This window comes from Protomyctophum parallelum (genome assembly GCF_964188405.1).
Source record: "Protomyctophum parallelum genome assembly, chromosome: 16".
Lineage (NCBI taxonomy): Eukaryota > Metazoa > Chordata > Actinopteri > Myctophiformes > Myctophidae > Protomyctophum > Protomyctophum parallelum.
In genome coordinates this window covers 20,124,781-20,146,847 of record NC_139711.1, presented here as the reverse complement: position 1 = coordinate 20,146,847, position 22,067 = coordinate 20,124,781, and the positions used below count along the sequence as shown (strand labels likewise).

General features: G+C 42.8%; 2 protein-coding genes across 3 annotated transcripts; both read right to left on the bottom strand.

The window, feature by feature from the left end:
- Window positions 1–199: 199 nt before the first annotated feature.
- Window positions 200–3,530, bottom strand: LOC310873631 (ADP/ATP translocase 3-like). Its single transcript, XM_083786174.1, has 4 exons — window positions 3,315–3,530; window positions 1,094–1,574; window positions 855–995; window positions 200–608 (listed from the first exon to the last, which is right to left on the bottom strand). The coding sequence occupies exons 1-4, from the start codon at window positions 3,423–3,425 to the stop codon at window positions 451–453; spliced, it is 891 nt and encodes a 296-aa protein (XP_083642300.1). The 5' UTR covers window positions 3,426–3,530; the 3' UTR covers window positions 200–450.
- A 2,533-nt stretch (window positions 3,531–6,063) lies between these two features.
- slc25a43 (solute carrier family 25 member 43) lies at window positions 6,064–20,382 on the bottom strand. 2 transcript variants are annotated; one of them, XM_083785736.1, is made up of 6 exons: window positions 20,369–20,382; window positions 15,547–16,003; window positions 11,838–12,079; window positions 11,276–11,448; window positions 8,796–8,930; window positions 6,064–7,498 (listed from the first exon to the last, which is right to left on the bottom strand). In XM_083785736.1, the coding sequence occupies exons 2-6, from the start codon at window positions 15,816–15,818 to the stop codon at window positions 7,286–7,288; spliced, it is 1,035 nt and encodes a 344-aa protein (XP_083641862.1). In that variant the 5' UTR covers window positions 15,819–16,003; window positions 20,369–20,382; the 3' UTR covers window positions 6,064–7,285. The 2 variants fall into 2 exon arrangements, with proteins under 2 accessions (XP_083641862.1, XP_083641861.1); XM_083785735.1 differs by lacking the exon at window positions 20,369–20,382 and having other exon boundaries at window positions 15,547–16,045.
- Window positions 20,383–22,067: the final 1,685 nt, after the last annotated feature.

Here is a 22,067-nt window from a genome sequence, read left to right as displayed (position 1 = left end):
GTGTACTTACAACTCAAGCATGTCACATGACACTGCTGCAATATTCCCATGTTATCACCAACACTGAAACACCAAGTCAGACCACCCTCAGTGAAACTACTACCCCAGGATAACATCCAATGAATCCAGCAGAAGTCTAACTTGGTTTCAGGTAGGGCTACTCTGGAACAAACAAAAAACATTCAAACAGGCAGGGGAGTCATGTAGGTTAATTGCTTTTATTCACTTTTTCCGACAAGGTTCCTGTGTTTAGGGAATGACATTCTGGTGAGGGGCAATGACAAAATACTAAACGAACATGGGCCAAGAAACAAATTCTAAACGGATTCCCCTGGTACAACTAGTAATAAAATACTAGCTGGTCCCTATAAATATTGCAGCATTAAGTAAAATGTACATGGTATGTTACAGTTACACTTCACGACATGAACAGTGGACATACAAAATGATTTACATGACTTTCTTCAGCTCGTCATACAAGACAAGCACAAAGGCTCCGCCCATGCCTCTGAGCACATTGGACCAGGCTCCCTTGAAGAAAGCCTTGCTGCCTTCATCACGGGCAATCTTCCTCCAGCAGTCCATGGTGCCACTGTACATGATGTCCGCTGGGGGGGGGAGGAAATACAAAGATGCATCACACAAACGTTGCAAGGTTTTTTTTAAGCTTAAAAATGTTTCAGATTTAACCTTTACACGCACATCCAATCCCATAAATTGGGCAGGTGCTGAACTAAAGGATTAGAAAAGCCAAAAAAATTTGTACATGGGCACTTTGTGGGTGCAATAATGTTTTTGGAAACTAGTGTTAAAGTGCATGAGCGTTGTCTTTTCTCTGTCAGATTTTAACTTACCTCCTTTGCGTCCAGACTGCATCATCATACGACGGCGGACGGTATCGAAGGGGTAGGAAACGAAACCGGCGCAGGCAGTCACAGTCTGAGCAATTGCCCAGCTGACAACAATGTGTGTATTCTTGGGATCTGGCAGCATACCTGGAGAAAAATGATGCAAGAGGATTAGGACCGTCCAAGAGTTCACCTAAACACCCAAACCCTGGTAGACATTTTGCCAAGAAATAATTTGAATTTACCCTTGGCTGTGTCATAGACGCCAAAGTAGGCAGCTCTGTAGATGATGATGCCCTGCACAGACACACTGAAGCCCTGGTACAGGCCCTTGAGGCCGTCAGACTTGAAGATCGACGCCAAGCAGTTGCCGAGGCCACTGAATTCACGCTTTCCACTCGTGCCGACGTCGGCGGCGAGGCGCGTTCTGGCGAAGTCAAGTGGGTAGACGAAGCAGAGGGAGGTGGCACCTGCGGCACCGCCACAGGCCAGGTTGCCAGCGAAGTACCTCCAGAACTGGGTCTTGTCCACACCGTCGAGGAAGACCTTCTTGTACTTATCCTTGAACGCAAAGTTGAGAGCCTGGGTGGGGAAGTATCTGATGACGTTGGCCAGGTTCCCTCTCCAGAAGGCCATGAAGCCCTGTTCCTTGGGGATACGAACGATGCAGTCCATGATGCCCTTGTACTGTTGGGCAGCTGTGATCTGTTTGCTGGCATGTTGTACCTGGAATAAGCAAAGTGATTTTGAGATTAATTTTAGCATTAGTGATTAATACAAAAAAGGTTGTTCTCAACCAGCCTACTATTCAAGGGTCATAGATTTGTATCACATTTTGAGGAGTCACAATTCAAACGTCAACATTTGAAGGTTAAACTGTGACAACTTGGCCCAGGCCGTAGCGTAACGGTCTGGGCACCGGACTGGTGATCCAGTCGCGGTGTGCCGCGGGTTCGACTCCCGGACCCGACACGGCCTTTACCGCATGTCATCCCCCCATCTCTCTCCCGTTTCCTGTCAGCCTACTGTCTGTCCCTTAAAAAAATCAATAAAGGCGTAAGCCGCAAAAAAACTGTGACAACTTAAAAATATAATATGCAAAATAGCAGGTGGACATGTTTTTACTTTTAAAGGGATCAATAAATACTGTTACAAGTAAAGGTCTGGAATTCAATTTACTTGATTAAAAGTATTGGTATCAAAATGTACCAAAAGTAGACTAGAAAGTACTCATAATGCACATTTCCAGGTATTCAAATATATAAAAACTTTTGAAAATAGCATAGCTACAAGCTCATAGTGACGCATTGTGAGCTTGTAAATCGGCCACTTTCAAATGGGCTGAAACGGTTCATAATGCAATTTTTTTAAATAATCTAAATCTACAAACTAGTAACTAAGGCAGTCAAATAATTGTAACGGAGTAAAGTACAAACTTAAATTACACCACGCTGCCATTCGCGGAGGAAAGTTTTTTTATTCCTAGGATAGCTCAGGAAAGGAGCGCTCGTTTTACCACGCCGGCTACTAGGGCGGGGCTTCCCTACTACTAGTAGTCAAGGAAAGCGCCGCCCGCACGGGCAGAACCTCACCTTCTAATAAACAAACCCCCAGCCAGCTGCCTCGCGGATTACGTCGATTTGTAATACATGCTTTGCCCGTTCGCGCCCCACTGCCGCCACAGCGGATTTTTTAATAGTTTTTGGATTAAGGTTGGTAGGCATAAACACTTGTGTGCGGTCCAAAACACAGCCCAGCGCTTCCTACTCCACTGACAACCAATCACAGCGCTCCAAATTCATCGAATCCCCCAGCCATCCTAGGAAGAAAAACTCGCATAAGGGAGACTGAAATACTAGCCGTTCAGTTGAGGCCTACTACTCATAGCAAGACCATTAGCCTACTACTAAAAACTTCATGGCAGCCATTGACCAAATTCACAGCCCCGCCTCCTGCATGTAATTTGAGCCTCGACGCACCATGCGCCGCTAGTACAAACTGGCAAACTTTCAAACATGGGGACCGACGCTAACCCCTTTGAGTTGACCTTGGTGGTCATTTGACACGAACAATGTGTGAATTCACTAACGTATCACTGTCAGGAAGTGGGGAAAAATATGCCATTAGTCAACACAACTATTCATTTTTGGCCCATTAACAAAAAACATTTCCCCCTCTTTTAAAGTTGTTCTTTTCTACGAAGCACATTGTTGCACCTGTGATATGGTATATGAAATGGGGCATACACATACAAGTTTAATTATCTCAACCTTTTAGACGACAGCAAGAAACAGGAAGAAGTCAAATGTCGAATTACCTACCGCTACAGCCCATGAGCTAGCTGCTAGCTAGCTGACGTTAGCATTGAGAGACGGTTGCACAATGCTCATTGCCAAATAACCGCAGTGGGAGAAAAGAATAAAGCCCCATTGTTCCCGAACAACTTATGTAACAATTATTACTAACCTGGAGAAGGAGCTTCACTCTCTCAATGGGAGCAACAGCTGTCTTGGAGACGGCAGCGGATATGCCACCAGCCAAGAAGTCCTTGGCGAAAGAAATTGCCGTCTCATTCATGTTTTCAGATGTTGTCAAATGTCCTCCCCGTTCAGACAGCCGCAGGACTCACTCAGGACAGGACCGGTAGGGTATGCCGACAGAGGTGAAGTGAACGTTCTGCTAACTTTGACAGGGCGTTTAAGAAGAAGGCTGGACGGCGAGGAAAAAAACGTGAGCCTCACACTCAGATTTAATTGGTTGCAAGCTGTGTGAAGTGAAGTTGTGGGCGGGGATAGAATGTCCTTGGACACATTTGTCTGTCTTCCTCATGACTCTCAAGTCAGGGCAAATAATAGCAAAGTTTGGGGGTCGCAATTTATGGCACCACGTTACACAATCAATTCATAGGGCTGCTACTTGTTTTGATATTGTCAGTTTTAAACACACAGTGCCGAATTGGAGGGTATTTATCATCATGTCATGTTCTTTAACTGGATCAAGGTCAAATCAAATGTCAGCTTTGTGCAGGAGGCCCTCTCAATTGGGTCCCAATAGTAAGGAAAGGTCATCTAACCAGTTCATGTCCTCTAATCTTCAATTTCTCATAATGATTTGATCTAATTGTACGTTTTTAAATGAATATACTAATCAAAGCTAAGAGAACCCAATTATACCAACCCAACATAATTTCACGTAATTATTTTGAGAGAAAGTAATTGTAGGCTATGGTTAGTTGGAAATGCAACACTATTGTGCAGACACTTCAGATAGGATTAGTGACATTAACAGGTGTAAGAAGTTGGATCACAGGTGTCAGACAAATGGGGGGTAATATATATAGACCTGCATGTTGTTGTTGAGAGCTTACCGGTAGTTCTATTTTCCCCTTTTTTTGAACCCATTAAGACCTGAGGCCAAATGCCTTCTAAATAAGTTTTCTGAAAAGCCTATGTTTCTAAGAAACCCCTTATCTCCATATTTGTCTCCACCAGGCCGAAGGCATGGGGAGAGAGTATGTTTTGCACTTCGTCCGTCCGTCCGTCCGTCCGTCCGTCCGTCCGTCCGTCCGTGTGTGTGTCTGTCCGTCCGTGTACAGCTAATCTCCGGCACCGTTGGCCCGGCAGATGCTAAACTGGGACTACCTTTTATGCAGAGCCTCGGTTTCGATGGGCGCTGATGGGACGCTTGTTTTACAGCGCCGGCTACTACCTACCTCAAACCCCAACCATAACGCAATATATCCCTCACCAACCTTAAACCGGTCGTTTTAACGGACCGCTCACCAACCTTAATCCAGTCGTTTTAACGGACCCCTCACCAACCTTAAACTGGTCGTTTTAACGGACCCCTCACCAACCTTAATCCGGTGGTTTTAAAGGACCCCTCGCCAACCTTAATCCGGTTGCCTGTAAAACAAGCGCTTCCTTTAGTGACCACCATGAGGCCGATTTATACTAAACACACACATTCCATTACTCGTACACATTTTAACCATACATCACGCAAATCGGTATACACTATCTCTATAGTCATGTGATCAACACAGATCTGTCCCATTTGCTATATTCCATCCCGTTTGGCTAAGATTGCCTTCTAAAGCTTGCAGGATTGGTCCTTTTCTAACAAAATGCCACAAATCATGAACAGTGTGCCATTTCCGTGAATGCAATTTTGTCAAATTAGCCTCATGGTGGTGCTATAACAGGCCAATTCCTGTTTTTACTGATAACGTCACTGATCTGTGTACAGTACAACTTTGTATGCGCACTCCCTAGGCCTAGAGGGCAAGGAAAACACCTTTACCCTGCATTTTTCGCATCTGCCTGATATGAGGCAGATTTTTGCAAAACACAGTTCTTAACATTACTCGTATACATTTTATCCATCATCACACAAATCGGTATTGACGAGGAATTTCCATCATACATTCACACCAAAAGGACATTTAAATGTATTGACAGCATGACATGAGTCTATACAAACGCTTTGAAGCTCTGAACCACGCTGTGATAACAACAGTGCCTGACACATGGCTCCTGTGACCTGGGACCATTTCCTGCTCACCTGGTCCCCTCCTGTTCCTAAACCTTCCCTCTCTCTCATGTCTCTTTCTGCCCCAAATTCTGGGTGGGGTCTATCACTGATATAATCTGTACCTCTGATTTGTGACTTTGTGCCTGGCTGCCTTGAGACCCGCCGGTGCTGCAGCATCCGTGTACTGCTGTGCACGTTAAATGAAGATAATCAAGAATTATTCCTCACGCGTTTAGTGTGTGTAAAACTGCCACATCAGTATACACTATCTATCACAAACACTCCTCTCCTCCTGGTGGAGACCTGTGCCCCAATGGGGCACTTTTTCTAGTTTAACTTTGTGTTTTTTCATAAATGAACACCCTATACTTGATCATACTACAGCATCAAACAAAAAGTATCAAAAGTAGCAGATTCACAAGTTCAAAATGCGCTGCCAAGCAATGTTTTGAGCATGTAGATCTACTACTTTTGAATTTGAATCCTGAAACTTAAAAGCATTGGACACATGAGGTTTCCACCCGACGCTATATAGCTCAAATCTAAAATGACACGGATGCTTTCCCTGTTTTAATGGGTTAAAACAATAAAAACGGTTTTGGACATACAAGGTTTCCACCCGAGGGCAACAAAATGAAAACAATCACTAGTGACCACATGGACCCACGAAAACAAGTCTCACTACAATGCAATGCGATGGTTTATTAGAACCCCACAATGCTATTGTTGACAGTCCAGAATCAAGTATGTAACATATTGAAATGTGTTTTCATACAGCATGATGATTTTCTTTTCTTTTTTAAACAACACATGTCAAATTTCCAGGGTTTGTACAGGTGAAACATAGAGCAGCCAAATGGCATGTGAACAATTACTGTTCTACATTCATTCATTATAACATCAGCCTGAATGTCAGGCCAATACTGTAATGTTAGGAAGCCTACTGTATTATAGTAATAAACAATTAAAAGTCTGCACACCGGTTCAGACTTTTATTGCTGCTAGTTCTTCCTGATAAAAGATCTTGTGATCGTGTGCATTGAATACCAATAAAAAGAAAGTGGAGCTGAGAACCGATGTGTGGACCTCACTCATTTTACTGTTGAACTGAACTTCTGTTTGTCCAGCACCTTGACTTTAGATTGGGATGTCTTTCTAGCCTAACTGCATTGTAACCTCATAATAATATCAGTCTCATCTTCTGGATTAAGGCCAAGTTGTGCAATTCTAAAAACACTACAAAATAATAAAATAATAATAATAATAATGACACCCAAGGCACATTACAACCATGTAGCAAACCATGTTACTATGGTTTAAATACGAATAGTAGTTACAGAAATATTAAGAAAGATAAGAAAAATGTATATAAATTAAAGTTTGTGCTTTGCACCATGTAAGGCCATGGTCAGACCAAGATAATAATACATGGAGAGATAATACTGTCAGAAGAATAACTGTTGTGATAGAGGTAGAGCTTTGCTGGCAGAAATGCATGATAGTAGATGTCAAGTCAAGTACGTATAATATCATTGCCATGAACAAATGAAGGGTGCGGTCACATCAAACTTAAATTCTGCCTATGGGGTCAGATTCTGCCAATGCTTTTCAATGGGAATGGAGTCTTTTTTGCGGAAATCCTCGAACGGCAACACACCGCTTCATTTCCATTGGAAAGCAATGGCAGAATCCAACCGGAGATAGGCCGAATCAAAGTTCGGTGTGATTGCACATGAAAGCTGAAATTCAGGAGAATAGGAGGATTAAGACTGACACTAGCTTCTGCCATAGCAGCTAGTAAAAGGTTCAAGGCCCATTTGGCCAGTCCATGTCTTATAAAATATTCACCAGTGAGGTGAGGAGGAGTATATTCCGGCATAGAAGACAAAATTCATCGCGCTGTGTCACCAACGATTTTCAAAGGATGACGCCTGTGACCGAAAGCTCATGTTTTTCACACGACGCTTCACCTCTTCCAACTCGTAAGGCCTCAGGCTTTGGTCTACCCCTGGTTTGCGTGTGTAGCTCAGCGGCGAGACAATGTACCCGTTGCGGTAAAGGCACACCTGCTTGCACATCTCAAAGCAGGTGAAGAGAAGGCCAGAGTAGGGAACAATCTGTGGAAGAAAGGGGTAGATATTTTAGAACACTGGTTCTCAAACACAAGCTCGTACAAGCTCATAGCGTGGCACCGAGTGCCGCGCTATGAGCTTGTAGGTCTGCTATTTTTTTTAAATCGTGAAAATGTGGCGTAAATCTTTGAATAAATATTCTTTGAGAGCAAACTTTTTAACTCAAATATTTGCTTCTGGGGGATCCCTGGAACAACATATTTTCAGATGGGGGTCGGAGGCCAATTACAGATTATTTTTGGGGTCCTTGACATGAAATAGTTTGAGCACCACTGACATAGAAACATAGGTTTTTCAGAAAACTGTCATTATTTAGAAGACATTTGTAGAATCGTCCTCAGGTCTAAATGGGATAATTACAGTTGTTTAAAAATGTAAATTTAAATGTAAATTTTAAACTAAATTCAATTCTAAATGGGATAATTACAGTTGTTTAAAAATGTAAATTTAAATGTAAATTTAAAACTAAATTCAATTCTAAATGGGATAATTACAGTTGTTTAAAAATGTAAATTAAAATGTAAATTTTAATGTAAATTTAAAACTAATTAAAACATTATTCAAAAGAATAATTCATGACTAAATAATTTCATGACTAAATTAGGGAGAAAATAGCAGATCTACAAGCTCACAACGCGGTGCACGTTCTGAGCATTTACATATTGGGGCCGCAAACTGCCATCAAATGACATTTGGAGGTGGAATAACAGAACAGAGCATGCTATGCCAGAAATAGAAGCTGCCCACCTAGCGTTGTGGCATACCTTCATGTATTACACGTAGAGCTTTGCTTTCCAAACCCCATCCCACACCCACACACGTCTAATGTATACGCCGCCGCACGACGGTATCTCTTGGCAAAAATAAAATAATTCAAGGTAATGCTGCATTCACACTGACAGCTATAAAGATACAGGCTACCATTCATTTTCAATGTAAGCCAGCGACATACAGTCATATATATATATTAGTAGTTGCTACAGCAGCTACAAAAAGGTTGAGCTGGTTTCAAGTTAAGTTTAACTTTTTATCTGCCAGTGTAACGCCCCTTGAACTCATCTGAACACGTCGTTTACTATCTGGAACAGAGGTTGTAATTATTTAATGTAACAGACAAAGTACGATTTTGACGCATGTGACTGTTGTGACATCAAGCTCACACACTATTGATGTGAACAGCCATGTGTACAATCGTGTCTTACTTGACAAGTTGACATGAATAAACAAACAATGTAGAGTACGGCAATTTATAGCCAACATATACCGTCGAGTCAAGCCATACCTTTATTGCATTGGCAGTAAAGCCACTCCAAAGTGAGAGGATGCCCTTGTTTTTCACCACTTGTCTAAAACAGTCCACCATTCCTCTGAAATGAACGTCAACTCCACCAAAATGGGGCAACCGGGCACTCTGCGCCTGAGAGGAGAATACAAATGTCAGTCAGTAAAGTGTCATGAGGTATCTAATAAACCAAACTTCAGGAAGAAGGTGGCATATTAAAAGAAGACAGATTAAGTAAGTGCAATTGGGTTCACGGATGTGATGGACACAAACTCTGTGTATTACATTACTTTTATTTTCATCAAGGAAAATGTAAGCTTCTGGTTCCACTGAGTAAGGCTCATTCAATGGACCAATTGGTACATGATTAACTTGCAAAAGTGAAAATGTGCATTTAACATCAAGAAGATACTCTGGTTTTATTTTTTATGTGGGCAGATCGATCAATAAGAACATTCAAATGTGTGATAGTTGTGAACACAACAAAGTGACTACAACATATTTCAATAGATAATGTTGACCTAATAGCCTAGCATAGGAATCGGTAATATTCCGCAGAACAGAAAAAAACTCACAGTGCAGTTATCACGGTTTTGCTGGGAATAGAATAATTCAGTTTTACAATCACACTGGATGACCTTTTGTTAAGGTACATGAATGCTCAGCAAACTTATCAGTTAAACAATACCTAGGTTAATCTACTACTACAAAGATTGCGTTTCTATTGTCCATTTCTCACTGACACTTAACTCCGAGCTGTTGATGACAGAGGAACTGTGGATAAGTCTCATAATAGATATGTGAGAGTTTTAAATTGTAGTAACTATCACATCTGAAAGTTGTTTTATTGTTTGATATACTAGAAACAAGTGACACCCAACTAGCCGACTGTGTGATAGTTACTGGCTATCTATAGCTTCAGCAGACCAAAGACTACATTTGCATTCTCAGCTGCTGTTGAACCTTGTGGTACGGTAGCTAATAATAGGCTGATAAAACCGGAAGTAGTATTCTGCCCTTCGAAGACCTATTGTTCCCCATGTGTGTGTGTGTGTGTGTGTACACACTCTGTGTGTGTGTGTGTGTGTGTACACACACACACACACACACACACACACACACACACACACACACACACACACACAGAGAACTGCTGGTAGCCTAAGCCTATATTGTTTATAGTGTATTATGAGTTTTAGACGCACACAACACAAAAGTAGACTTAATATAAATCAGAAAAAGTTCTCTACTGCGCTGCGTAGCGAAACTAAAGTTTGCTTTGAATGATATCTTCTTTGATAGAGGAGGGGGCATTCTTGTTGCGTGCAGAACACAGAAGCAGCAGCCTACATGAGCAATACTGCTATCACTGCTGTGCTGTGTTGCTATGAGAACGTGCGTTCACGTGTTGTTATGCAAAGTGGTAGCATTTTATTTGGGCACGGTACTTGACACGGGGGGGGTGAGGGGCGTTCTCTTGAATCTAGGCCGGGGGACACGTCTAGCATGCATGTGCGTGCACCGTTCCATACCTACGCGTGCACATCACTTTTGTTTTGGTACCAAGGCGTGGTACTGCGTTCACCACTGACACCCCTGCTTATATCGCGTATGGTACTATATACATATATATCTATATAGCACGGAAAATAAATATGACACTGATCCACCAAGTAGTTTGTAAGATTAGCTGTGGAAAGACAGACAGACAAGACACATGAAAGCATGCACTACTCATGTAGTATTAATTTAATTTTCTTTTTTTTTAATATATTTTTTATCCCACGATTTTGTAACCCATTTTTCACCCCTGTGTCAATCATCTAATGTGATCCTGGGCTCTACACACCCTCCGCCAACCTGGGGAGAGCAACGGACCTAACTCATGCTTCCTTCATGCTTGAGTGTCCAAGTTGCTCCTTTACACCTGACAGGGGGGAGTTTCCCTGGTTGGACGTAGCGCGTGGAAGGAACACATTATTCCAACCAGTTCCTTTCCCCTCCATCAGGCGCTCCGGGTGGCCAGGGGGAGGCAGTTTAGAGACCAGGATTACTGCATGTTTTTGTGAGGGTACCTACCCTAGGGGACACGGGGAGAACATGCAAACTCCACACAGAAAGGCCCTTTCGCCAACCCCACCTTCGGGTATGGGCACTGATGACGTGGAGGAGGAAACACGCCGCCAGCACCCACAGTGCCCAGAGCGGGAATCGAACCCAGGACCTTCTAGCTGTGAGGCGACAGCACTACCAACTGTGCCACCGTGCCCCCTTATTAATTTCATTTTCTGAAATTGAAACCCATATAACTTCACTACTTTTCAAAATGTAACCAAATAAATATGCAATTCAATTCAATTCAACATACTATTTCTTACTGAGATTTCAAAATGATTGTAGGCAAAAGAGCGAGAAACAATAGCCTTACATACAAATTGCATGCAATGAACAAGATCAATACCACCAATTAGTAAACTTACTTGCATCTTCCTTTTGACAGTTTCAAATGGGTAAGACAAGGTTTGTGCCACTCCTGCAGCAACACAGCCAATAATAAAGTTCTGGAGTGAAGTTAAACGGAAAAGAGGCTGCTGCCACAGCTTATCCAGGTTCATGTAAACCACACAGCACCCAACAGAAAAGGGGAATGCACCTGTAGTGAAAGAAAATGCAGGTTGCCAAACTTAAGACCTGAGAAACCAGTAGTTATTTTTCATAATTCCAAATAATTCCAAAAAACACTTTGAAGATTTTTCTAAAATGTTCAAAAATAGCAGCACAAGCTCACAGCGTGGCACAAAGTGAACTTGTACATCTGCTATTTTTGAGCGCTAAAAATCTAAAATGACACAGATCCTTTCCCGGTTTAAATTATTTAGAATAGAACACACTGAAGCTACATATTACAATTTCTGAAAATAAGTGGTCAGCAATGACACAGTCAACCTCCAACATTATCTTTATCATTTATCATCTTTATCATCGTGCCACAACCTTATTGTAAATGAATGAATGCTATTTGTGTATTGATGTTTAGTTTACCTAAGACGGTGAGAGAGAAGCCCCTATAAAGTGCCAGAAGTCCTTCGCCCCGGTAGATCTTTGTGAGAGTGTGAACCACACCGACATACGTGGGCTCCCTGCAGTTCTGAACAATGAGCCTGGTCTCTGCCACCTCCAGAGGGTACGTGACCAGGGCAGCCGCTATTCCCGCCACACTTCCAGCAAATATAGCCCTCCACTGAGATATGTAGCCCAATTCATCCATGTGCAGGTGGACTATCCTGGAGATGGAAGAAAGAAAATATAAACACTCAGAAGGTGGGAACGAAAAAATCAAAGTCACATGAAAGAATTGTGATTGGTGCATTTATATAGTGCCTTTCTCTCACACACACACACACACACACACACGGCCCATAGCACTTACCCTACCCCCTTAGATAGCATTTCTGTACACTTAGATAGCACTTGATACAGACTTATAGCATATTATGTAGACAGCACTATAATTGCATTGTATGTAGTCATAGCACGTCATAGACAGTACATTATGTATAGCATAGTATAGTATATATGTATAGTTTAATTATATAGATATTCCACTGTTACTTTCTTAGCTTACGCATGTTTCATGATAAATGCTTTTTATGTGATGTATTCCCATGCTTTTTTGTTCTTGCTCTGGATTAAGAGCGTCTGCTAAATGCCTAAATCGTAAATTGTAAATTGGAGGAAACCAGGCCAAGGCACCAACCTGCTCATCGGGAGCAGTTTGGGGTTCAGTGTCTCTTGCTCAAGGCCTGGAAGAATTCTGCTGCATTGTGCATTTGAAACTTGAATGTTGGCTTGTGGTCGTTTAACAATACAGTGACTTACAGCTAATGTTGACAATTACTGAATATGGACAAAATGTAAACACAGCGAGTCTCTGCCAGCTTGTACATCTGCCATTTTTTTACATGAAACATTTCTGCCAAATACATATAATTCTGGGGTTCAATCTAAACTACTGATTTAGAATGCATTGGTAGAATGGGTCTGAGGTGGGTCGTAACGGGTTAACAGCTGATCATTGTGTGGTAGAGGGTTGTCACGTGGACGGGGTGGGATCTCAGCTATATGGGGGATGGCCGAGAGGTGGCACCCGTGCAACAGGCTTTTGTAGAATGTATGGAATGTGTCTCAACTCTAATGGGCCTGGTTTTGCTTTAAAAGTCCTGACAATCTCAAAAACCCATCTCACTCTTAATGCGGGATGAAACTCTAGGTTGAGTTTGACTTTTGTGTTCCAGTTCAGGTTAAAAAGATTTAGGTGTGTCTGTCACTGTCAATGTGCTTTGACAATACAAGCCTACTTGCAAATTGGCACACCCATGGCTCTAGGCACATTAGGCCAAAACCGCACCAATGCAAGTCCTTGCAACTGCCACTGAGGATACTGATTTCATGCAACTACTCGCAACCGTTTGGTTGCAAGGAGTTGCATGGCCAATCATTGGTGCGGTTTGGGCCTTAACACACCCATCATTAATTGTATTCAGCTGCGTTGCTTACAAGCCATGATCTAATCGGCAGTACATAGTTTTTAACCTGAACAAGAGAACAAATTACAAAATCAGCCTAATTTCATGCCTGTGAAAAGACCAAGCTGTCTTTTCCTGACTGTAAAGGTGGTTGCACACTGGGCGCGTTTTTTGGAAAACCGATGGAGGAAAAAAAAAAATCTGAAAATCGCACCCGGTGTGACCTTAACTGTGACTATGTCAGGAGGTAAGATCGGGTGACGTCACATGTCTTGGGTAAAAGTAGCACCACACAGCACACTGCACAGACTACAGCTGACTGGGAGGACATAACTCCCCTTACTGTAATGAATAATGTATAAAGTTTTACTGTACAGGCTGCCCTGTACAGTCAGTGAATCTGACTCCACAGGACGTGGTTGTTGTGAGAGACTCCTAAAAATTCTCATGGCGGTCTCAGTGTTCATTTCTGCGACCACTAAAACTAAACTAACGACTACCTTTTTTTCACTGATGAATGGTAAAATCTTATGATATTCAGTCAACTAAAACTAGACAATTTTGACTTGACTAAAACGAAATGGTCTGAGGCAGGGCATCAGCAGACAAGGTCAGGGGGCTTCAGCAGAGAGAGAAGGCCGGGTGGGGGGTTTCAGGCGTCGGCAGCCAGGGACTGACAGCAGACTTTCCGGCAGGGGAGTCGGCTGGGGGTCGAGTGATGACAGTTTTGTCATTTGTCATTGTGATGAGTTTTTAGGCAGGGATATGCCGAGAGGGGTTAAGATATAGAAGGTATGCGCATGCTTAAAGTGAATGGCACGTCGAGTGGCAAATCGAGTGGCAAAGCAACATGCATTGCAAAGTGAGTTTAACATTGTTTAACGTTGTTTAATGCAATCAGATAGGACTTTTCTGTTTGGATGCATGGGCTGTCAAGGCCAGAAAGTAGTTTGTTGCCCAGTGGGCATTCCTGCATAACTTCCGGGTTTGATGATGATGTCACACGCATACCCTCTATAGTGGGGCGTTGGCTGGGACAGTCGAGAGGGGATTATTCAGGCATGGCATAATTGTTTTTAAGCAGGTTTGCAGATTTGTGTCATGGTTAAATATAGCAACTACAACTAAAACGTTGCTGCTGGCCGTTTCATTCTGTTATTTACAAACAATAATCAGGAATTGTATTTGCTGACAAGGCATCCAGAAAGAACATAATAAATAGTGCCTCTTGGGTATTTGAAAAGCAGCATCAACAAAACTAAGCAGGTCATTATTATTCATTAGTGTGCTAATCAACCAACTAATATTATCCAGGAAGGCGTACTGTTTATGAGGGATAATCATAAAACAGAAGAGCTCTTCTCTCCAGGAAGGAACATTGTGTACAGAACAGAACAATCATTTGCAGAGGGGATGGGGTGTGTGCTGTTGTTTACATATAGCCTACACGTGCCTTCTTCACCCATCATGACAGGCTACAGCAATAACTACTCTATTAAAGTACTAACCTTAGGTACTAACTAGATGACACGTGTTACACCTCATCATATACTATTATTATTTATATCCCCGATAGTCTGTTTACAATCAATAGCTGTACGGTACGGGGGGGGGGGGGATTTTCTTGCCCTACAATGACACCAAAATCGTCCGAGTAAATCCTAGCGTTCTGATTGGACCAATAGTGAAGGCGTGACACTCGCGTTCCAGAAAACAGGAAGTCATGTATGTGTTGGTTTTGTAGAAGCTTAAAGCTACTGTCAGAGCTTGGCTTGCTAATAATAATATGATCACACGTTGTTCCATTTTAAAGTACACAATGCATTTCCTTAATTTGCTGTCCAGTCCAAATTAGACACAATTGAAGACACAAACAACCATGCTTGCAGTAGTTGTACATGTTCAAGCTATTATCCACTTTTTCAGCGGGCTTTTTACAAGACACTGGTAGCTTTTTGATTGATTGATTGAAGTATTTATTAACAGTTTGCAGAGTTACAGTACATTTCAAGCACAACTCAATACAAAAACTGTTAACTGTGAGTGGACGACACCATAAAAAAGCATTACACTTGTTTACAAGAGGGTGCAGCATTCTTTCTACCCCACTGTCCCCCCAGTAATTAACAGTTTGAATGTGTCCCACAGGCTACAACCTATTAATATGTGTACAATATTTCATATTTATAATATTTGTGTGAGTGTGTCTGTCTCAATTCGCTTACTTTTTGTACGTTGCTACATGCACCGCGCTGTAGGGAAACAGTCGGAGACAGGAGACCACATTCCCTTTCCAGAATCCCCTGAGTCCCTCGTTCTGTGCGACGAGGAGAAAAGTGTGCCAGAAGCCCCTCTTGCAGTGGAAAGTGCCCACCTGGCTCTTGATCTTCACCACCTCCAGAGGCGACGTGACGGTCTTGCTGAAAAACCCAGCGAAACCGACGCACAAAAAGCCCTGGTAGTTTGTCAGTCTGACGTCTTCTGTAACGGTTGCCATTATTATTATTATTACTGCTGTCTGGCGCTGCTGCTATGGTGGCTGCGTCCAAAATCGCGTCTTCTTCTTCTTCATCCGAAGGACTCTGTGTGATGATCTAATCTTCTTCTAGGAACGAGTGGGACACAGCGGTTGTTTACCAGGATTAAGTTGCAGGTATCCGTGCCGTGGTGTTGTTGTGCCTTCTTGAGCCAGCGGTATTATGTGACACTGTGTGGTCTGACATAGCCTGGGTAAACCCACTCCCCCTGCTGGACAACATTTCATTGGGAGGGGTTTACCCCAGGTTTACCCAGGCTAGGTCTGACACAGGAACGTTACTAGCGGCCAGTGATCGTCATGACAGAGAGAGCGGAGCACAGGGCGCCGCCAGCAGAAAGAAAGCACGGTGATATTCCAGCAAAATAACACTAGATGGTAGTGTTTGGTCCACTTTTGGTGCTCGGAACTTCTGCGTTTATTTATTTGATTGATTGATTGATTGATTGATTGATTGATTGATTGATTGATTGATTGATTGATTGATTGATTGATTGATTGATTGATTGATTGATTGATTGATTGATTGATTGATTGATTGAAATATGTATTAACAGTTTGCAGAATTACAGTACATTTCAAGCACAACTCAATACAAAAACTGTTAAATGTGAGTGGACGACCCAATAAAGCATTACTCATTACACTTGTTTAGCTATAGGGTCCACCATGTTCAAATCATCAAAACACATGTTTTAATGACTGTTGGTAGGGCGTTCCACATTTTGGTGGCATACGTGCGAAAATTATTTTGTCCCTTGTTTGTGCCGAATCTGGGTTGCACATGGTTTGTTGCACTCCCTCTGGTGTTGTGGGTGTGGACTTCGTTAACATTAAGGAAGTATTTAGACAGGTAGGCCTACATGGGTGGTGTATCGAATCTTGTGGACCAGACCCATTGCAAGACGCTGTACTCTGTCATCGACCCTAAGCCAGCCTGTCAAAGTGGGTAGGGGTGAGGTGGGTTCGGGGGGTGAGGCCAAGTAGGAGCCTGACCAGTTTGTTTTGGGAAGTCTGGAGCCTTGTTTTAAGGGCATTTGAGGTGCTGTGGTACCAAGAGGTGCATGCATAGTCAAAGAAACCTTGTACAAGGGCTCCTGTTAGGGTCTTAAAGGTGTTTTTGTTGACCAGTGAGGAGATCCTGTAAAGGAATCTTGTTCTTTGGTTGACTTTTTTGATTACGTTGGTGGCCATTTTATCACCGACATTTGACTGACTGACTGACTAACTGACAGACTGATTGATTGAATACTTTATTAACAGTACAGTACTGTGCCAGTACACTACTAGACTAGTATGATTATTTATACAATAGTGCTAAAAGGATAACACAAAAAGGCCTGAGGGCTTATTTCCATTGTGGTCGACTCCTGACTGTCAATTCATAGAGACATTTAAACTAGACATACAATAATACACCAGACATAACATAATCAGCAAATAAAATGTAGCCTACAGTAAACAGTTGGGGGTGGTAGTGGGGGGTCATTTCTGGTGTTGAGATTAATAGGACCAGTTACCATTTGCAGACAGATAGGTGCTCTTTTGTGGAGGTTTTGAAGGAGGGTAAGCAGTCACGCTTTCCGATGGCTGTTGGTAGAGCATTCCACATTTTGGTGGCATAGCCTCGTGATTGATTGATTGATTGATTACTTTATTAACAGTTTTCAATTTGTAGAGAGTTTACAATGATTGTTAAAAGGACAACACAGGAAGCTTGTTTCCATTGTAAATTGCATTCTGCTAGATTCAGAGTGTGTGTGTGTACGTGTGTGTACGTGTGTGTGTGCCCCCATCACATGGTGTAGGTGCAATCTACTTATTGTGTTTATCTTCAAATAATGCAAAAAAAAATAACTACAATACTAGAAAAGATGCATTACAGAATATGGTAATACTACACAATATTTATTACAATACAACAATGTATTAATGTCACAGTGTGTCTCATCACTCATCAGTAGATCAGAACCTCTCGCAAAATATTCTATTTCTATGTTACAACTAAACCAGTGTTGATTTCGTCAACTAAAAATGTTCGTCGACTACTTTTTTCCACTTACTTACTTACTTATCCCCATTACGCCGGCTGGCGCATAGGGCAGCAACAAAGTTCCTCCACTTGTATCTGTCTTTGCCATATTCTCTATGGTCCCCCAGCTCTGATGTTGTTGCTGGAGCTCCTTCTCGATCGTCCTACGCCATGTCATTTTGGACCTTGGACCTTTTTCCACTGACGAAAACTAAATGGAAACTAAATGAAAACTAAGCTATGATGACTTAAAACTAAGACTAAATATACTGAAAATTTCCGTCAACAAATAAACTAAAACTGAAACTAAAACTGACACATTCTGACAATATTGACACATGATGGCTCTATAGAGGGTATGCGCATGACATCATCATCATGCCCAGAAGTTATGCGGGAACGCCTACCGAGTGGCAAAAAACTACTTTCTGGCCTTGACAGCCCATAAACAGAAAAGTCCTATCTGATTGCATTAAACAACGTTTACACGACATTAAACTCACTTTGCAACTCACTATGTGCCCACCCTCTATTGTGACATGTGACAATCTGTGTCAATGCACCTTGTTCATTTAGAACGACACCTGTATGAATGAGAGTGAGACCATGTAGGATGTGAGCAGAGGGGTTTTGTGGTCACTGTAGGAGCAAATGGGCTCCATGCATCATCGAGACAATCAAAGCCGGACCATGTGGGAAACGCTGGGCCACATGCGGCCGGCTGAATGACCTCCTGCGTTGTGTTGTCCCCTTGCTGTGTGTTGGTTCAGTATAGTGGAGGAAGCTCTAAATCCCAGTTAATCTGCCACTGCACTGCACTGGGAGAGCTGGGTGCTCCACAGCTATGGATGCTATCTCTTCAGTCATCAGTGTTGTACTGGTCTGCTGCCTAGTATGCCGGCAGCCCCACAGAACCTTCCTAACTAAAATGTTAGGAAGGGACTAGTCACTAGTGGCTAGTGGACAAGAGATCCAGTATAAGTAATTTTACAATTAGTTGCATGCTGAAAATAGCCGATCTGCAAGCTCACAACGCGTCGCAGTGCGAGGCGTTGTGAGCTTGTAGATCGGCTATTTTCAGCAAGTGTCATTACGAGGGCATCAAGGACCGCCAAAATACATTTTAGTCGACTAAATCAATTGTAGATTTAGTCGACTAAAATCTTATATTTAGTCGACTAAAACTAGACTAACAAACATTCCAGGTGACTAAAATGTGACTAAAACAAAATTAAAACTATTCAAGAAAATCTGACTAAAACTAAAAATCAAAAATTGCTGCCAAAAACAATACTGAACTCAACCCAAATAAAAATATCCTGTAGCATACTGTAATATTATGCAGCCACCTTTCCCCACCCCATCTCAAAACGACTCACCTCACTCTCACTGTGCACCCTATCTCACTCCACCTCACCCCCCCTGAGCCTACCTCACCCTGAGACCCTATCTCAGCTCACCTCGAGGTGGGGTGGGGTGGACCCCACCATGGGTGTTTTTACCTGTACAATCAAACATAACAATCCCTGTGATTGATTTAAGCCGGCAGTCAGATGTACTAGGTGTTATATCAGCTATCTTGACACCAGTGTGTGTTCAAGCACTTATTGGGATCCATACCTTCTCAGGTTGTGACTAACCTCACCTCACCAGGCTTTCCACCTCGGAGGAAAGCCTGGTCTCTGTTCCAAAAGTGCCGTGGGAACCGGTCTGGTGCGGATGATATCGTTACGTCATGTTGTAGTCATCAGGCAGGAACAATCAAACGGGACGTCCTTTTCCCTCAAAACGGAAGAATAACAATAAAAGCTCTCGTAGCCTGTAGCTTTTATTGAGAAAAATCGGTTTGAGGGAAAAGGAAGTTCCGGAAGATTGATGACTACAAAACAATACTACAACATGACGTAGCGATATCATCCGCTCCTGACCGGATCATAAACCCGAAATGGAATGGTGCCCAGGCTAGGTTGTGACTCTACCAGAGCTTTTCATGGCAAATGCATTTTGTGTTGCTTGTTGTGAGAAAGATTAGATTAGATGTCCTTTATTATCCATCCAGGGAAAATCATTTTGCGTGGGTCAATGCATACATTCAAGACAAGACAATACATCATTTTATACACAATTAAAACACCAAGCAAAGTTGTTTTTTTAAAGAAAGCAATATGTCCTCTCTATAGTTGTGGAATACCCTATGTGTTTGTGTGTAGTTTTCATGTGTGTATGTGTGCATGCATGCAATGATGCACAATGGAAGCAATTAGCACACCGAGTCCAGCTCATCCAGTGTGTGTGTGTGTGTGTGTGTGTGTGTGTGTGTGTGTGTGTGTGTGTGTGTGTGTGTGTGTGTGTGTGTGTGTGTGTGTGTGACGTGCATAAATGGGGCAAGTCCAGTTGGACCAGTTGAGCTGGATCAGGTATTAGGGAGTTTGTGTTTATTAATTAAGGAGCCTGATGGCTGTGGGGATGAAACTGACACTTTGCCTTCTTGAGAGAGGCACCATTATATCTTCTATACCTGAGAACAGGACCTCATAGTTTATGAGTTGGGTCTCTCACTATATCTTTATATCTATATCATAGTTTATGAGTTGGGTCCCTTCAGAGATGCTGAAGGGCAGAGCACTGCACCACCATAACACCACTGTTAGTTAGTTGCTGCAGCGTGAGGTCTAGCCAACACCACAGAGTGAGGTCTAGCCAACACCACAGAGTGAGGTCTAGCCAACACCACAGAGTGAGGTCTAGCCAACACCACAGAGTGAGGTCTAGCCAACACCAACTAGTTACTACAGAGTGAGGTCTAGCCAACACCAACTAGTTACTACAGAGTGAGGTCTAGCCAACACCAACTAGTTACTACAGAGTGAGGTCTAACCAACACCACAGAGTGAGGTCTAGCCAACACCAACTAGTTACTGAGTGAGGTCTAGACAACACCACAGACTGAGGTCTAGCCAACACCAACTAGTTACTACAGAGTGAGGTCTAGCCAACACCACAGAGTGAGGTCTAGCCAACACCAACTAGTTACTGAGTGAGGTCTAGACAACACCACAGACTGAGGTCTAGCCAACACCAACTAGTTACTACAGAGTGAGGTCTAGCCAACACCACAGAGTGAGGTCTAGCCAACACCACAGAGTGAGGTCTAGCCAACACCACAGAGTGAGGTCTAGCCAACACAACAGAGTGAGGTCTAGCCAACACCACAGAGTGAGGTCTAGCCAACACCAACTAGTTACTACAGAGTTAGGTCTAGCCAACACCACAGAGTGAGGTCTAGCCAACACCAACTAGTTACTACAGAGTGAGGTCTAGCCAACACCAACTAGTTACTACAGAGTGAGGTCTAGCCAACACCAACTAGTTACTACAGAGTGAGGTCTAGCCAACACCAACTAGTTACTACAGAGTGAGGTCTAGCCAACACCAACTAGTTACTGAGTGAGGTCTAGCCAACACCAACTAGTTACTGCAGAGTGAGGTCTAGCCAACACCAACTAGTTACTACAGAGTGAGGTCTAGCCAACACCAACTAGTTACTGAGTGAGGTCTAGCCAACACCAACTAGTTACTGAGTGAGGTCTAGCCAACACCAACTAGTTACTGAGTGAGGTCTAGCCAACACCAACTAGTTACTGCAGAGTGAGGTCTAGCCAACACCAACTAGTTACTACAGAGTGAGGTCTAGCCAACACCAACTAGTTACTACAGAGTGAGGTCTAACACCAACACCACAGAGTGAGGTCTAGCCAACACCAACTAGTTACTACAGAGTGAGGTCTAGCCAACACCAACTAGTTACTGAGTGAGGTCTAGCCAACACCAACTAGTTACTGAGTGAGGTCTAGCCAACACCAACTAGTTACTGAGTGAGGTCTAGCCAACACCAACTAGTTAGTTACTGCAGAGTGAGGTCTAGCCAACACCAACTAGTTACTACAGAGTGAGGTCTAGCCAACACCAACTAGTTACTACAGAGTGAGGTCTAACACCAACACCACAGAGTGAGGTCTAGCCAACACCAACTAGTTACTACAGAGCGCAGTTAGCTGTGTGTGTGTCACGCTGCGCTCAGTACCACACACTTCTCAATAATTCGTAATTTATTCTAATTGTTGTTATTGCAATTTACGAGCGGGTATAGGCTACTTGAGGCCAGTAAACTGTCTTTT